This window comes from Archocentrus centrarchus, chromosome 8, assembly GCF_007364275.1.
Source record: "Archocentrus centrarchus isolate MPI-CPG fArcCen1 chromosome 8, fArcCen1, whole genome shotgun sequence".
Classification (NCBI taxonomy): Eukaryota; Metazoa; Chordata; class Actinopteri; order Cichliformes; family Cichlidae; genus Archocentrus; species Archocentrus centrarchus.
Window position 1 is genome coordinate 17,787,453 of NC_044353.1, and position 12,582 is coordinate 17,800,034.

The window sequence follows — 12,582 nt, forward strand, 5'->3', positions numbered from 1 at the left end:
CACCTCTGTGCCACAGAACTCTGAGAGCAGTTCACAGTCTGGCTCTGAAGGAGCCAGTAGCGTCAGAAACACTGAAAATATTCTTGATCACTTTTATTCATGTCGTAGACCTGTGTAGACAAACAGAGCATGGACAGTGAACTAAAAAGATTTGTTTGGTTAAGTTTGGTTAAGCAGGTGGGCCCAACAGAAACACTAGCCTCAAATGCTGTGATGTGTTCACCATGAACTTTAAAATGACCCATATTTGTTGTATATTATGTCTGAAGAGCGCCTAACAGCAAAAAGCTTCAAGTCAGCGAGTAAAGATCAGATTAATCATCGCTGATCTGTACAGAAGGATCTGTCTTCTAGATTCATAGTAAGAGGCTTACAAAGAGTTGAGCCCACAATAAACCATCATTCAATCAAGATGCTGTAATTGCATGATGTAAACTCACATATGCGTAGAAGTGATTATTATAGGTGTGCATGTGCTGACAGTGATAAAATGTATCCTGATGCTTCTCACAAATACAAATGGTGTAAGCTCATAAGAATTATGGGCTCTTCTCTAATATAGATGCTTTTCCTGTTTGTCCAGTATAATATATAAACACTTGTGGCCACTTCATTAAGTACGCCCCTTTTGCCTTCAGAACTGCCATAATTTTTCATGGTACAGACTCGACAAGGTGCTGGAAACATTCCTCAGATTTTAGTCCAGTTTGAAAGCTTCACACAGTTGCAGATTTCTGTGGAGGCCATTTGAGTGCAATGAACCCAGCAGCAGCCTAAACAAGGATGGATCCATGCTTTTATCAGATTAAAAGCACACTACATTCCTCCCATACAATCTAAATGTCGCGACAGAGACTTTTCAGACCAAGCAACGCTTTTTTCCGATCTTCTGTCGTCCAGTTTTTAGTGATACTGTGTGAACTGTAGCCTCAGTTTCTTGTTCTTAGCTGACAGGAATGGCAACCAGTGAGGTCTTCTGCTGCTGTAGCCCATCTGCTTCGAGGTTTAGAGATGCATAATTTGGTTGTAATCATCCAGAAGCAGTCTGGTGATTCTCTGCTGACCTCTGGCTCAAAAGTCAGCCCCTAAACTGCATTTAGGGGCTGACTTTTGAGCACTGGAAAGGCAACTATACTTACATAGTTGCTTTTCATAACACCTTTAATCCACTTATATTACACTGCAGATGTATTTATATGGCACACAGCAAACATCTCAAATGCAGCAGTCTGAATTGTAACTGAGTTGAAGGCTTTTATTTTCCAAAAAGCTCTAAATCCCCATGGCAACAATTCATCAAAACAGTGTTTGTGAGAGGTTTAACTCAGGAGTAAAAGAACTGAGCTAATATTGTACAAGTCTGATGTGTTTGACAAAACCCAAACCACCAGGTGCTTTTACAGAATTACTTCTGTGCTTTGTGCATTACTAATGATGCTTAAGAAGTTAAAGTGCTCAGACCAAGACCAAATAAAGCTATCTCTGAGCAGGGCCGCTAATGGCTGCGCTCTAAAAGTAACATTACGTCTTGCATGAATCACTTTTCACCTTTGGAAAACGACTTTTGCTTTACAAAGTTGGGAGTTGGAGCAAAAACACCTCTCTTAAATCAAGCACACCGTAGCGAGAGCCAAATATCCAGTGTATGATGTCATGAAGCGATAGTGCAGTTTCTCTTTTGACATAACTGGCAGCGGCTATCGTGATTTCTTTGGCTGGGCAGATTTCCAGACACGCAGCCTTTCTTTGCTCTCTGTGGCTGCTGTCTTCAGGCTCCATTTCACCGAGTATAAATAATATTCAGCTCCCTGCTTTCAGACATTTATGTACTGAAATGGAGACTTAACAGAACCTTTGCATTTATGTCTATATTTTCTTTTATGCTATACTACTACTATTACAAAATGAGAAAAAAATAAAAAAAGAGCCACAGCAAATTAATATGAATCTTTATTGTATTTAGAAATCCACGCATCAAATCTTTTTTATTATTTTTTTTTCCTTTACCATTTACACCAGGGGGGAGAATGAGGGACAAGCTAAACGTCATGCCTTTCCCAGCAGGCGAAATGCACTACAGGATGGGCTGAAATGGAGGGGGGAGAGATACATAAAGTGCTTTTGTCAACAGTTTTCTTCTTTTAATAGAAAAAAAAAAAAAAAAAAAAAAAAAAAAAAGGATCAAAACAAAAGGTTTGCGAGTGGAGCGAGAGGACACGGGGGTCCGTGGACGTGACGCCATGAGTGCATGTGAAGGAGGGGGTGGTGGAGGAGGGGAGAAGCTGAGATGTTGATGAGGAGGGAGAGAGAGTGGTGGGGGGGTATTTATCTTCAAAAAATAAAAAAAAAATAATAGCGCTCAAATGAAAAACTGAGTGGTCTCAACCCAGGATGAGGCTGGACTTGCCACCGGGAGGGTTTCTTCGGCCTCCCGAAGCAGCGTTGGCACCTCCCGACGGGGCAGAGGGCTGTGACGACTCCTGCTGCTGCTGATCGTGCTGCTCGTGCTCCTCTTGCTCCACATCTTCAGGACAATCTACAGATGGAGGGGGCAACACATTACTCTGAAGGTCACAGCAGTGGCTGATATTTAATTAAACAAGACGTTTGCTTTTTTTGTTTCCACAGAACTGCAAAACTATTCTGTGGGGGGGGGGGGACAAAGGTCAGCGCACACACAAGCTCATAAAATATATTAAAGAGGGACGCTTCTGCAAATATTACACCACCTTTGTTTATGACAAACAAACAAACAAAAAAGCAATAACCAGCTGTTAGCTGTGGTGGTCCTTATTTTGTTCTGTAGCTTTTCCAGATTTGGAGTGTCCTCCAGCTCAGAGGGATCTCCAGACACAGTGGACAAGCAACTATGGAGAGTTAACTGGTTCGAAGTGAAACTTAAAAAAAAAAAAAAAAAAAAACACAGGGTGAGGACTGTCCAACAATAAATTGATTGCAGATGATCTAATTCTTTAAAAGACGGATGAAAAACTAAATATAAAAAAATAAAAACTTTGTGTTTGTGTTGATATGATAGTTTTGAGTCTGTGAGAAACACTACTGTTACAGCAGATTTGATTACGACTAAAACAGTGCACAGAAAGATTAAAACACTTTTTCAGTACTGCCCCACAAACCCAGAGAGCATTTTGCTCCAGAGAGGCCGAGAAAGAGTAGTTAAAGTTTTCAGGTTAAACTGATTAACTGTGTAGGGCACGGTTATGATTTAAAGCTTTCATATTATGTCTTTGTTCAAAAAGCACAAAAACTATGTCATCAACCAAACAACCCAAAAAGGTCTCTCTGCCAAGAGAGAAAAAAAAAAAAAAAAATCAGGCTAATAGTGGATTTACACTGTTGTGTTAAATCTACGCAGTAAGCACGTCATGACTGCAAACCTTCAACCAGTGCCCGATGTGCACCTTCATAGTAGCATAGCTACATACTGTTAATGGCACTGGCCATGATTTTCTAACTTGAAGATGTCAAACTATTTCTATTCTTTTAATTACTGTGGTTTGGAAAGGGGGGTGGGGTGGGGTGGGGTGGGGGGTGACAGTCAATCATATCTCAGGAGAGCCAGTGCCAACCCAGACCCCATCTCTGCATGCGTTTCTGGTTGGAGGAGACAGCTGTAGGTTAAAAACAAGCAGATAAAGCTTAAGCTATCTACCCTGCTAGTTTCTTTTCCCCATAAATGCAAACCCTTTAGGTCTACAGCTTTTCTCATTTTCAGAGGAAAAATTAAAGTAACCATAAGAGCCAAATAAACAACTTTAGGCTCTGTGGAAGAAACATTCTTCTCAAAATGGTGGCAGCTGGTCACATTTTATTAGCAGCAGCCCGGCACTGAAAACTGCTGCAATGGAAAGGGTCAAGACTTGTTTTATGCAAATTCTGGCTAAAGATAGTCTCCACACTTTGGCTCTGTAGGCTCGGTGGAGTAGTTGAGGTCCGGCCTTTTTAAAAGAATAAAATCACAGTGATAAAGCTTTACCCTCTCCTTCTCCATTAGGACTTGAATTGCTGCAACAACATTGACACATTGCAGGGGTCTTTTTCATTTAAATCTTACAAGTGAGGGCAGCGCTCTCTTTTTTTCCCACCATTTTCAAATCTTTTTTAAAAAAGGCATAATGGACACTCAACTGCTGAATATGCTCTGCTTAAACCCCCCGAAAGAGTAGAGGGTCTGCAGCATTAATTATAAATATATAACAGCACCAAAGACATTAGTTCTGGTGAATGTGGATCCAGAAGCTGATATATTGAATCTCTCTGTGTCTGAGCAAGTCAGTGCACTACTGGCTCACCTGCTATGTGTGTGCTGTGTCTGGGAGAAGAAACAAAGTTAGACTCCAGCAATGAACTGGCTTAAGTGCTTGAAAAGTTTTTGATGGCATGTAATTGCTAATATTTAGACAACGCGCACACACACATTCCAGTCATTCAAAAGCCATGCAGAAAGTGAGCTTTAATTTTCATCTTCATTACGGTATGCGGTCGAACCTTCCCATTATCTGTGGAGCCAGCCATTCAGCTATAAACATGCACCTGGAGGTTAATAAAAAGCTTTTCATACTTAGTGGAGCCTGCTATCAAAGAACAGCTGCTTGACTACAGACCATCATGCCATCACGACAAGGAAAAAAAAAAAAAAACCCACATCAAAGAGACCACGTGGTGCTGACTCAGAAAGGGAGAACATGTGTACTCCATTCTGAAAAAATGATGGTATGCCAGCAGCATACCAGACAAGATCAATCGCCATAATCTGATCTTTGCAGAGGCAGGGAGAGTGAAATTTGGAGCTTTTCACTGACCAAGGCATGCAGTGCTGTTTAGACATACTCAGAGTGTGACAGAAACCTGAAAGCCTTTTTTATAAAAACAACTCAAGTGCTCAGGACACTTACCATCATTTCCTTGTTCTTGGCCGTTCTCAACCTACAATGAAAACACAGCACAGGAATATCACATCTCTCCCCGACCTGGCTAACGTTTCAGTGTGAGTAAAAGTGTTGTTTTATATACCACAGAGCCAAAGAAGAAAATACCGCCAGGAAAATAATACAGAACATCCACAAGGCAACTGCTTATACAGGAACTTTTGTGCCAGCACTTGTAATTGTGATGATTAATGACACCACTACTGTGATTTCTGACCCTTGTGATATATTTCTGGTAGGTAAACCGAGCGAACCGTTACGTTCTCTCAGCCTGTTTCACTGCGTCTTTATTCAAATTGCCCAATTATGAAATTCCACCCATGTCAGAAAACGAAGGCCGACTCATTCCCACATTAAAATCCAAACCTCTGCAGGATTACAAATGTCAGCGGAGGACATCTACCAAACAACATCTTGGGTCAGTTTCAAACAGATGATAAAGTCTAGGGTTTATAACAGTGTATTAACAGCCCACCGGGCCTAAGTTGGCCCCACGCCTGGCCTAACCACTGGGGACTGTTTGCCTTTTTTGACAAAGGCTACAACCATCAAGTTAATGTAAGCTTACTGTTCCTGTTAATTATAAATAAAAACAGCTTAAAAAAACAAAGAAGATACACATACAGAGTGAAGGCAGACGTTATAACTTAATGCCATTTTAGATTACAGTAGGGTGGATCATTCATGGCTGTAAATAGTGAGGTTAATGATTTGATGTTCTCTTGCTACTATAGCTGTTCCCTTCTCTGTCTCTGACATGCTGCGCTCTGCTCTTTTCTGTGTCACAGATTTAACGTTACAGTGGCTGAATCCCCCTGAAAGTCTCCGGGCAGCAATCTTGAACTCATCTTTCCCACCGATGAATTTTTTCCACTGAACTGTTTAGAATTAAACTTAATCTACGACGCAGTGTTTTTTCAGCCCCAGCGGTGCTGTTTTGGAAACAAAGTCTGAAAGAGTGAACGACAGGTACCTCTCGTCTCTGGTTCCAGACCATGGCGGCCCCAGAGTTGTGGATGGTGGTCAGTTCTGGCTGAGGGTTCTTTGGGAAGAGGAGAGGCTGCTGTACCCGCCTCAGTGGGGCTGAGGGCTCGCCGCACAGGGTTCCTGCAGGTGCCCCGCCTAGGTCGATAAGAGGCAGACACAGAAAAAACTGTTTTCAGACTATTTAGAGAATAATGTACTCTCACAACCGTGGCCATGTAATTGTTTTTTCTGCTTTCTGGCCAGCAGATTATGTTGAAGGTTAACAGGAAACCCAAATGACAAAACATGAGTAAGGCTCCAGAGCTGCCCAGTCATCCCATATGGACACTAATCCAATTAGTCACAAAGCCACCCCAGACCCCAATCTCTCTAACCCACGAGGCTACCATGCTCGCCACAAAATTCATCTTCTCAGATTTCATGATAAAACATCACTCTTAGAGAGAATCTGACTCAAATAACACAAGACAAAATCAGTGGGAACTAACAGGAAACATCACCAAATCCGCTTGGGCGTCTGCAGCGGACCCAGAAACGCAGTGGAAGGCTTCCAGGCAGACAACCTGAATGCCAAAACTCACAAAACCCCACAGCGCCTGCATTCTCCTTTAGCAGAAAGAGCTTTAAAATCCTGCGTTGGCCCACTGTGGGGAAGCAGGCTGTGCTAGCCCAAGCCACATAAGGTAACAGCTATAAACCCCGAGGGCCAGGGAGGGGACAGACCGTCTTTGTCATGAGGAGAACAACGAAGAGCAAAGAAGCAGAGGAGTGCCCATTGTTGTTAACAGAGTGAAGTGAATCAGCACTCAACAAGCACTCCTTCATTACTGGCTCCGCTTTTCTGAACCTGATAAATTCCCTGGATATCAACAAATATGAAATGGAAGAGGATTAAATTAGATTGATGGACCAGAGAGACATGCATTATGTTGTCACTGCTATAGTCTTCTGCTTAATCTTATGGATCTCCTGGGTCTATGGTATAAATATATTATAACACTGACCTTCGAGTCAGGAACAGCAATCATGCAGCTGATGGTAGTCTTGGTTTCCCCTCTTATTTCCTGTAAGCGCTCATTGGTCAGAAGCTGAGGGCACTGGGCACACCAACAGAACTGGTATCTTAAAACCTTAAACTGTACCTATTACGCATTTCCTTATTTTCTCAACATGGATGCTCATATTAACCATGACTACAGTGAGGTCAGTGTATGTGCAAGTAATCCCTGCGAGCCCAAACCACCATGTCTTGTTTAATGTACAGCATTTAAGCAGCCAATCCATGTTTTCTGTCCTCTTATTTTGTAAAGTCATGTGTTTCTAGACTTATTTGAGACTGTTTTATCATAATTAAACTTAAAGATATGCCAAAGCCAGAAACAAAAAGTATTCCAAAAAAAATGTGGTTTTCTGGTTGAGACATGAAAAGGTGTGTTTGAGCCTCTCAAAAAAAAGAAAAAAAAAAAAGAGGATCTACACAGGGCTCCATGCCAAACCAAACAATGAAACCTGTTCATCTGCAGCATGAGGTCACACACAGGCCACATAGATCGCACAATGCTTATAAGGTCCGATATTGTTATTAACCTCGGTCATTCAAGCAGAAATTAACATCCTCCTCATGCAGTTGTATCCGTTGAAGTGGGACAACTGTGGCAGGCTCTCCTGAGCTTGACCCACAGCGAAACAATGCAAGCAGGAAAAGCCTTTGCTGTAAGCAGCTGCTTGCCGCAGAGGTCAGAAGCTGCAGTAACAATTTTAGGCCAAATTCTTCATCATCCACACTCATCCAGAAAATTTGATTCACCATGTAAACAGTTTTCCACAAAGTGGCCAGTGTGAAAACATGAGATCTCAGGCTTGTGAGGCCCTGAGCTAAAAATCAAATCCTACTGCTGCAGAGATGGAATTTTTCCCCCTTTATGCACTGCATTAAATCTTTGAGCCTACTCTAACTGGTTAAATATGACCATCCTTAATTACAAACTGTGAAGCTAATGCATACTAAAGAGTGAATTTTGTTTGGCTGAAACCTTGCCTGGATTATAAAAAATAAAAAACACTTACAGTCAACACTGTCAGACCACATTAATATTTCACCTACTTTCTGCGGTGACCTTGAAAGCTCAGTGCCATTCACAGGTCTCGTGTCCCTGGCTGCATTTTTTCTGCCTCTTCTTGTGTACTCAAAATCAGATTTCCTTCGTGGCTGTAGAGGGCCACTAATTTCACCAACTGACACACTTTTAACTGACGCATTTCTTTCCATCGAGGACTGCTCCTCAGCCCCATTTAACAAAGCCTAGCTTCGAATTACCCTTACGTAGTACTCTGGGGATTTTTTTGCTATTACACTTGTGGGATGCTCCTCCTGACAACCCAAATGGAAAAATTTGGATCTGTATCTGTTCCTAGCTCAAGTTAGAACAATTAATTCCATGGTGTGTGTTTTTTTTTTTTGCTTGCTTAAGGCTTTTGGTAGCTCTGTCTGCTTTTGCAAGATTGAACTTGCCCCTTATGTGTTTATACAAGCTCCCTGGTATAAGCTCCACAGATCATGTAAAGTAAACCAGAAAACTTTGATTTCGCCTCTGATATTGTAGCATGGAAAAAAATAAATGTTAGACTGAGTTACTAGGTGGATTGTTCCTCCGATGAGCATGAGGGTCATCAGGTTCTGCAAAGATGCTGGAAGCCATCTTGTTCTTGCGCTGGGGTGTTGTGTTGTCATCTGTGCCAAAGGAGAAGCTGGAGTCCCCACCCGGCGGTCGTAGTACCCTTAGAAGCAACAAAATGACAATTTTTACGTCAGCTGAACGACACGCTCTCCACCATGCTCCCATTCCTCTGCCCACCCCGACCCCTTGCTTTAAACTAAAATGCAAGGCCTTCACGTCACACACCACTGAGCAGATGCACAGTACAAAAAAAAGAAAAAAGAAATCAATAGAGAAATAAAGCATGAGGCTGCCCCAAGCTACTTGCAACCTTCTCCCTACTCCACCCTAAATCTTTTATAAACATGTCACACAGGAAAAAAAAATCCCATGAGAGATACCAGCAAGGTCTCCACTCTCTAAGCTCCGGCTGTCAGCCTGTCAGACAGACAGTCCCAATCTCTGCCCTGCAGCTGACTCCAGTCGCATATAATCACAGAGTTAGCTGGATAGCTGCTGCGTCTCCTCAACACAGATTCCTTTGCAGTGACATATGAGGCCTTGTGTCTGTTTCTAAGGGCAATAGTTATTCTATTATGAAATGTTTTCATCAAATCTGATGTTTATTTGGGGTCAATATCACACAATGGATGTGAAAGGTCTGAGTTCTACAGTAAATATAGGTCATCTAATGATCAGACTGTTCTAGAACAATATAGAAAGCCAGCATGTAGATAAACACATGACCAACAAAGCCCACTTTCCACTGACTTTCTTCTAAGCCTGACCACAAGCCGAACAAAAGGAATACAATAATGAGTCGGGAAACCCTTTTTCCCCTCGCTGTGCTGAAGGGCAGTTGGGGTGGACAACAGTCACCGATGTGCTTGCAGAGCCACTGCTGAACCCCTCCCTCTTTTTCTCCCCCCAAGAAACTCTCCTCTCCTCAAAGCCCCCTGAAGTCACCAGCTGACACACCGAGCAGCTGTCTGAGGGCCAGGCAGGCAGATGGGAGTCTAAAAAACAACTCTGCTCCTGAAGCACAGCTACAAAGAAAGCAACCAGAGGAGGGGGAAAAAAACAAAACAAAAAAAAACATAAAACAAAAAAACAGCAATCCTATGCAACAATGTGAATTTTCGAATTTAATTCTTGTGTCCATCACACTTGGCTGTGACAGTATATAATGCCTAAACCAGACTTCACCTCCTGGCCAGAGGATGAGCTCATGCTTTCCACATACAGATTGCGAGAGGGGGGAAAGCTTTTAGCTGCCTGGCAGCAGACCCCACCCTAAAACGAAACTGCAAATAATATGAATGAAATGGCAGTCATGTTTGGCAGCTTTAGGGCACTTTAAGACAGTTGAAGCTAGGTAGGTCCAAAGTCAAAGATGGCATGTCTGATAAGGCAGGGTAGTAGGCCTTTGATGGCCTACTAAGATTTTAGCCTAATTCTGCTCAAGCTGCTCCTCTACTGATCTCTTTGGTCGTCCAGCAGCAGAAATGACCAGCAGCTCGTGAAAGGGGCTTTAAGGGGAAAAGGCATAAGAGCTAAGGAAAGATTTACCAGCTTAGCTAGCTCAGAGCCCCCACCCAAGTCCCCTGCATCATCCGAAAACAGCATGCGACTGACCGACATTTGTCATGCTCACTCAGCAAAAGCTAACAGTAGCAGTATCCCCCCAAAAATCTGTCTTGTACGCCCTGAAATCATGCCTCATTATACAGGCGGCCATAATTTCAAGGTTTCCACTCTTCACTACAAAAAAAGGGAGGAATGCATGCAGCCGACACGCATCATCACTTACAGGAAAAGACTGCGTGCTTGGAGGGTGAGTCTTAAAACCGAGTGTGAAAAACGTGCATAAACTACACAGCTTATACAGATGTCTTGCAACCCCACTTAATGAGTTTCCCTAAACTTCCTTGAACCAAATGAAGAGATAATGACATAAGCAGACCCCGGTCTAGTCTAGGATCCTTCCTGTAATCAATCAAATGCTTGGACTCCTTATTCTTTCTTTTTTTTTTTTTTTTTAAATATAAAATGTAACAAAAAACGAACAATTAACAGTAACAATGTTGCCAACTCCAACAGCAGAACATCCACAAATCCCCACAGGAAAGCAGCTGTGACTTGAACTATAAAAAAAGTTATTTTGCAGCCTACAGCAGCCAGGAGGGAGCTGACGTTAGGCAGCTTTGTCCACTTCTCCTTAGAAAATATATACACAGAAAAGATCCTGTCGGGCACTTGGTTTCCAAAACCCAGGCAGGCTAACCTCACTAACTTAGAGTAGCTAAAGGGTATGGTGCATCAGACACCCAATAAGATTATCTCAATTAGCTAGACTATGTGACAGTTTAGCTAAATCCAGAAAAATCCCTCACCAACCACCACCGGGCTAACACAGTCTGTGATACTCTGCAGCAGGCTGCCTTTGAGCAAAACCGAATAATAGAGGCGTTTGCTAGCGGAGAGGCTTTGCCCGCATCCCACTTCTTTTGTTCCTCCATGAAAAGGCTTTCAGCTCCTTTTTACCTGGAACTGCTTTTAGCACCAGGGTCCATTCCTTGAAAGGTGGTTGTCGTCGTCATGTTTCTGAAGTATTTCGATGTCTTGGCAGTTAGATATACTCAATTAAAAACTAATAGGGGAAAAAATAAATCCTCCTCCTTGCCCGCAGGGATGCGACGGGATGTAGACTCCACCCGACACTGAAAAACATAACGAAGACCAGATCCGCTGGTTCTGCGGTGCCAGCCCACCAGACCCAGCCCACCAGCATTTGGCCAGCTCTGATTGGACAGAACAGCACAGAACTCGCCTCTCATTGGACAGAACCTCAGCAGTCGAATCTCTTGTTGGTGGCAGGTCTCGGATTCACGTCAGGGATCAGACAGAAGAGACCGCAACCCCGAGGGTTCATTTTTCCGTTTTTAAACTATTAGCACTGATCGTGGCAATCTGCAAAACGATTTAACGGATAAAATAAAGGGGAGAAAATTAGGTATACTTTCACCTTTATTCTTAACTTGGCTCTTAAATTATTGGTTCATTAAGGTAATAGTTGCAGTGCTGTGACAAAAGTATTTGCCCCTGATTTTTTGCACATTTGTCACATTTAAATGTTTCAGCTCATCAAACAAATTTTAATATTTGACAGATAACTTGATCAAATACAAAATGCAGTTTTCAAATGTTGATTTCATTTATTAAAGGAAAGAATGTTATGCAAACCTACCTGGCCCTGTGTGAAAAAGTAATTGCCCCCTCTAGTTAAATCATTAACTGTGCCACTGATTACTTCCAGACCTGTTGAATCAATAAATCACTTAAATAGAACCTGTCTGACAAAGTGAGGTAGGCTAAAATATCTCAAGAAGTAATGTATCATGCCACTAACTAAAGAAACTCAAGAACAGCTGAGAAACAAAGTAGCTGACATCCATCAGTCTGGAAAGGGTTATAAGGCCATTTCTAAGGCTTTGGGACTCCAGTGAACCACGGGGAGAGCCATTATCCACAAATAGAGAACCTTCTCAGGAGTGGGTGCCTACCAAGATTACTCCAAGAGCGCATCGACGACTCATCCAGGAGGTCAGAAAAGAGCCCAGAACTACATGTAAAGAACTGCAGGCCTCACTTGCCTCATTTAAGATCGGTGTTCATGATTCAACAATAAGAACGAAACTGGGTAAAGATGGCATCCATGGGAGAGAGGTAAAAACCACTGCTGACCAAAAAGAGCACAAAGGTTCATCTCACATCTGCCAGAAAACATCTTGATGATCCCCAAGACTTTTGGGAAAATATTCTGTAGACTAAAGAGACAAAAGTCAAACTTTTTGGAAGGTTTGAGTTCCGTTACATCTCTTACAAAACAGCATTTCCTAAGAAGAACATCATACCAAGAGTCAAACGTGGTGGTGGTAGTGTGGTCTGGGGCTACTTTGCTGCTTCAGGACCTGTCGTACTTGATGGAA

General features: G+C 42.5%; 1 protein-coding gene across 2 annotated transcripts; it reads right to left on the reverse strand.

Moving 5' to 3' along the window:
- Positions 1-2,154: 2,154 nt before the first annotated feature.
- LOC115785275 (jupiter microtubule associated homolog 1) lies at positions 2,155-11,338 on the reverse strand. 2 transcript variants are annotated; one of them, XM_030736816.1, is made up of 5 exons: positions 11,138-11,338; positions 8,572-8,714; positions 5,923-6,077; positions 4,917-4,947; positions 2,155-2,536 (listed from the first exon to the last, which is right to left on the reverse strand). In XM_030736816.1, exons 1-5 carry the CDS (start codon positions 11,191-11,193, stop codon positions 2,382-2,384), a joined length of 540 nt encoding a protein of 179 aa, XP_030592676.1. In that variant the 5' UTR covers positions 11,194-11,338; the 3' UTR covers positions 2,155-2,381. The 2 variants fall into 2 exon arrangements, with proteins under 2 accessions (XP_030592676.1, XP_030592677.1); XM_030736817.1 differs by having other exon boundaries at positions 5,923-6,071; positions 11,138-11,336.
- Positions 11,339-12,582: the final 1,244 nt, after the last annotated feature.

What these genes read in the sequence shown, in the direction of transcription:
- LOC115785275 (XM_030736816.1), bottom strand. Translation starts at nt 11,193, where the DNA reads ATGACGACGACAACCACCTTTCAAGGAATGGACCCTGGTGCTAAAAGC. An exon ending in TCGGAGGAACAATCCACCTA is followed by an intron (nt 6,078 to 8,571) that starts GTAACTCAGTCT and finishes TGCCTCTTATCG; the next exon opens with ACCTAGGCGGGGCACCTGCA. An exon ending in TCTGGAACCAGAGACGAGAG is followed by an intron (nt 4,948 to 5,922) that starts GTACCTGTCGTT and finishes TTTTCATTGTAG; the next exon opens with GTTGAGAACGGCCAAGAACA.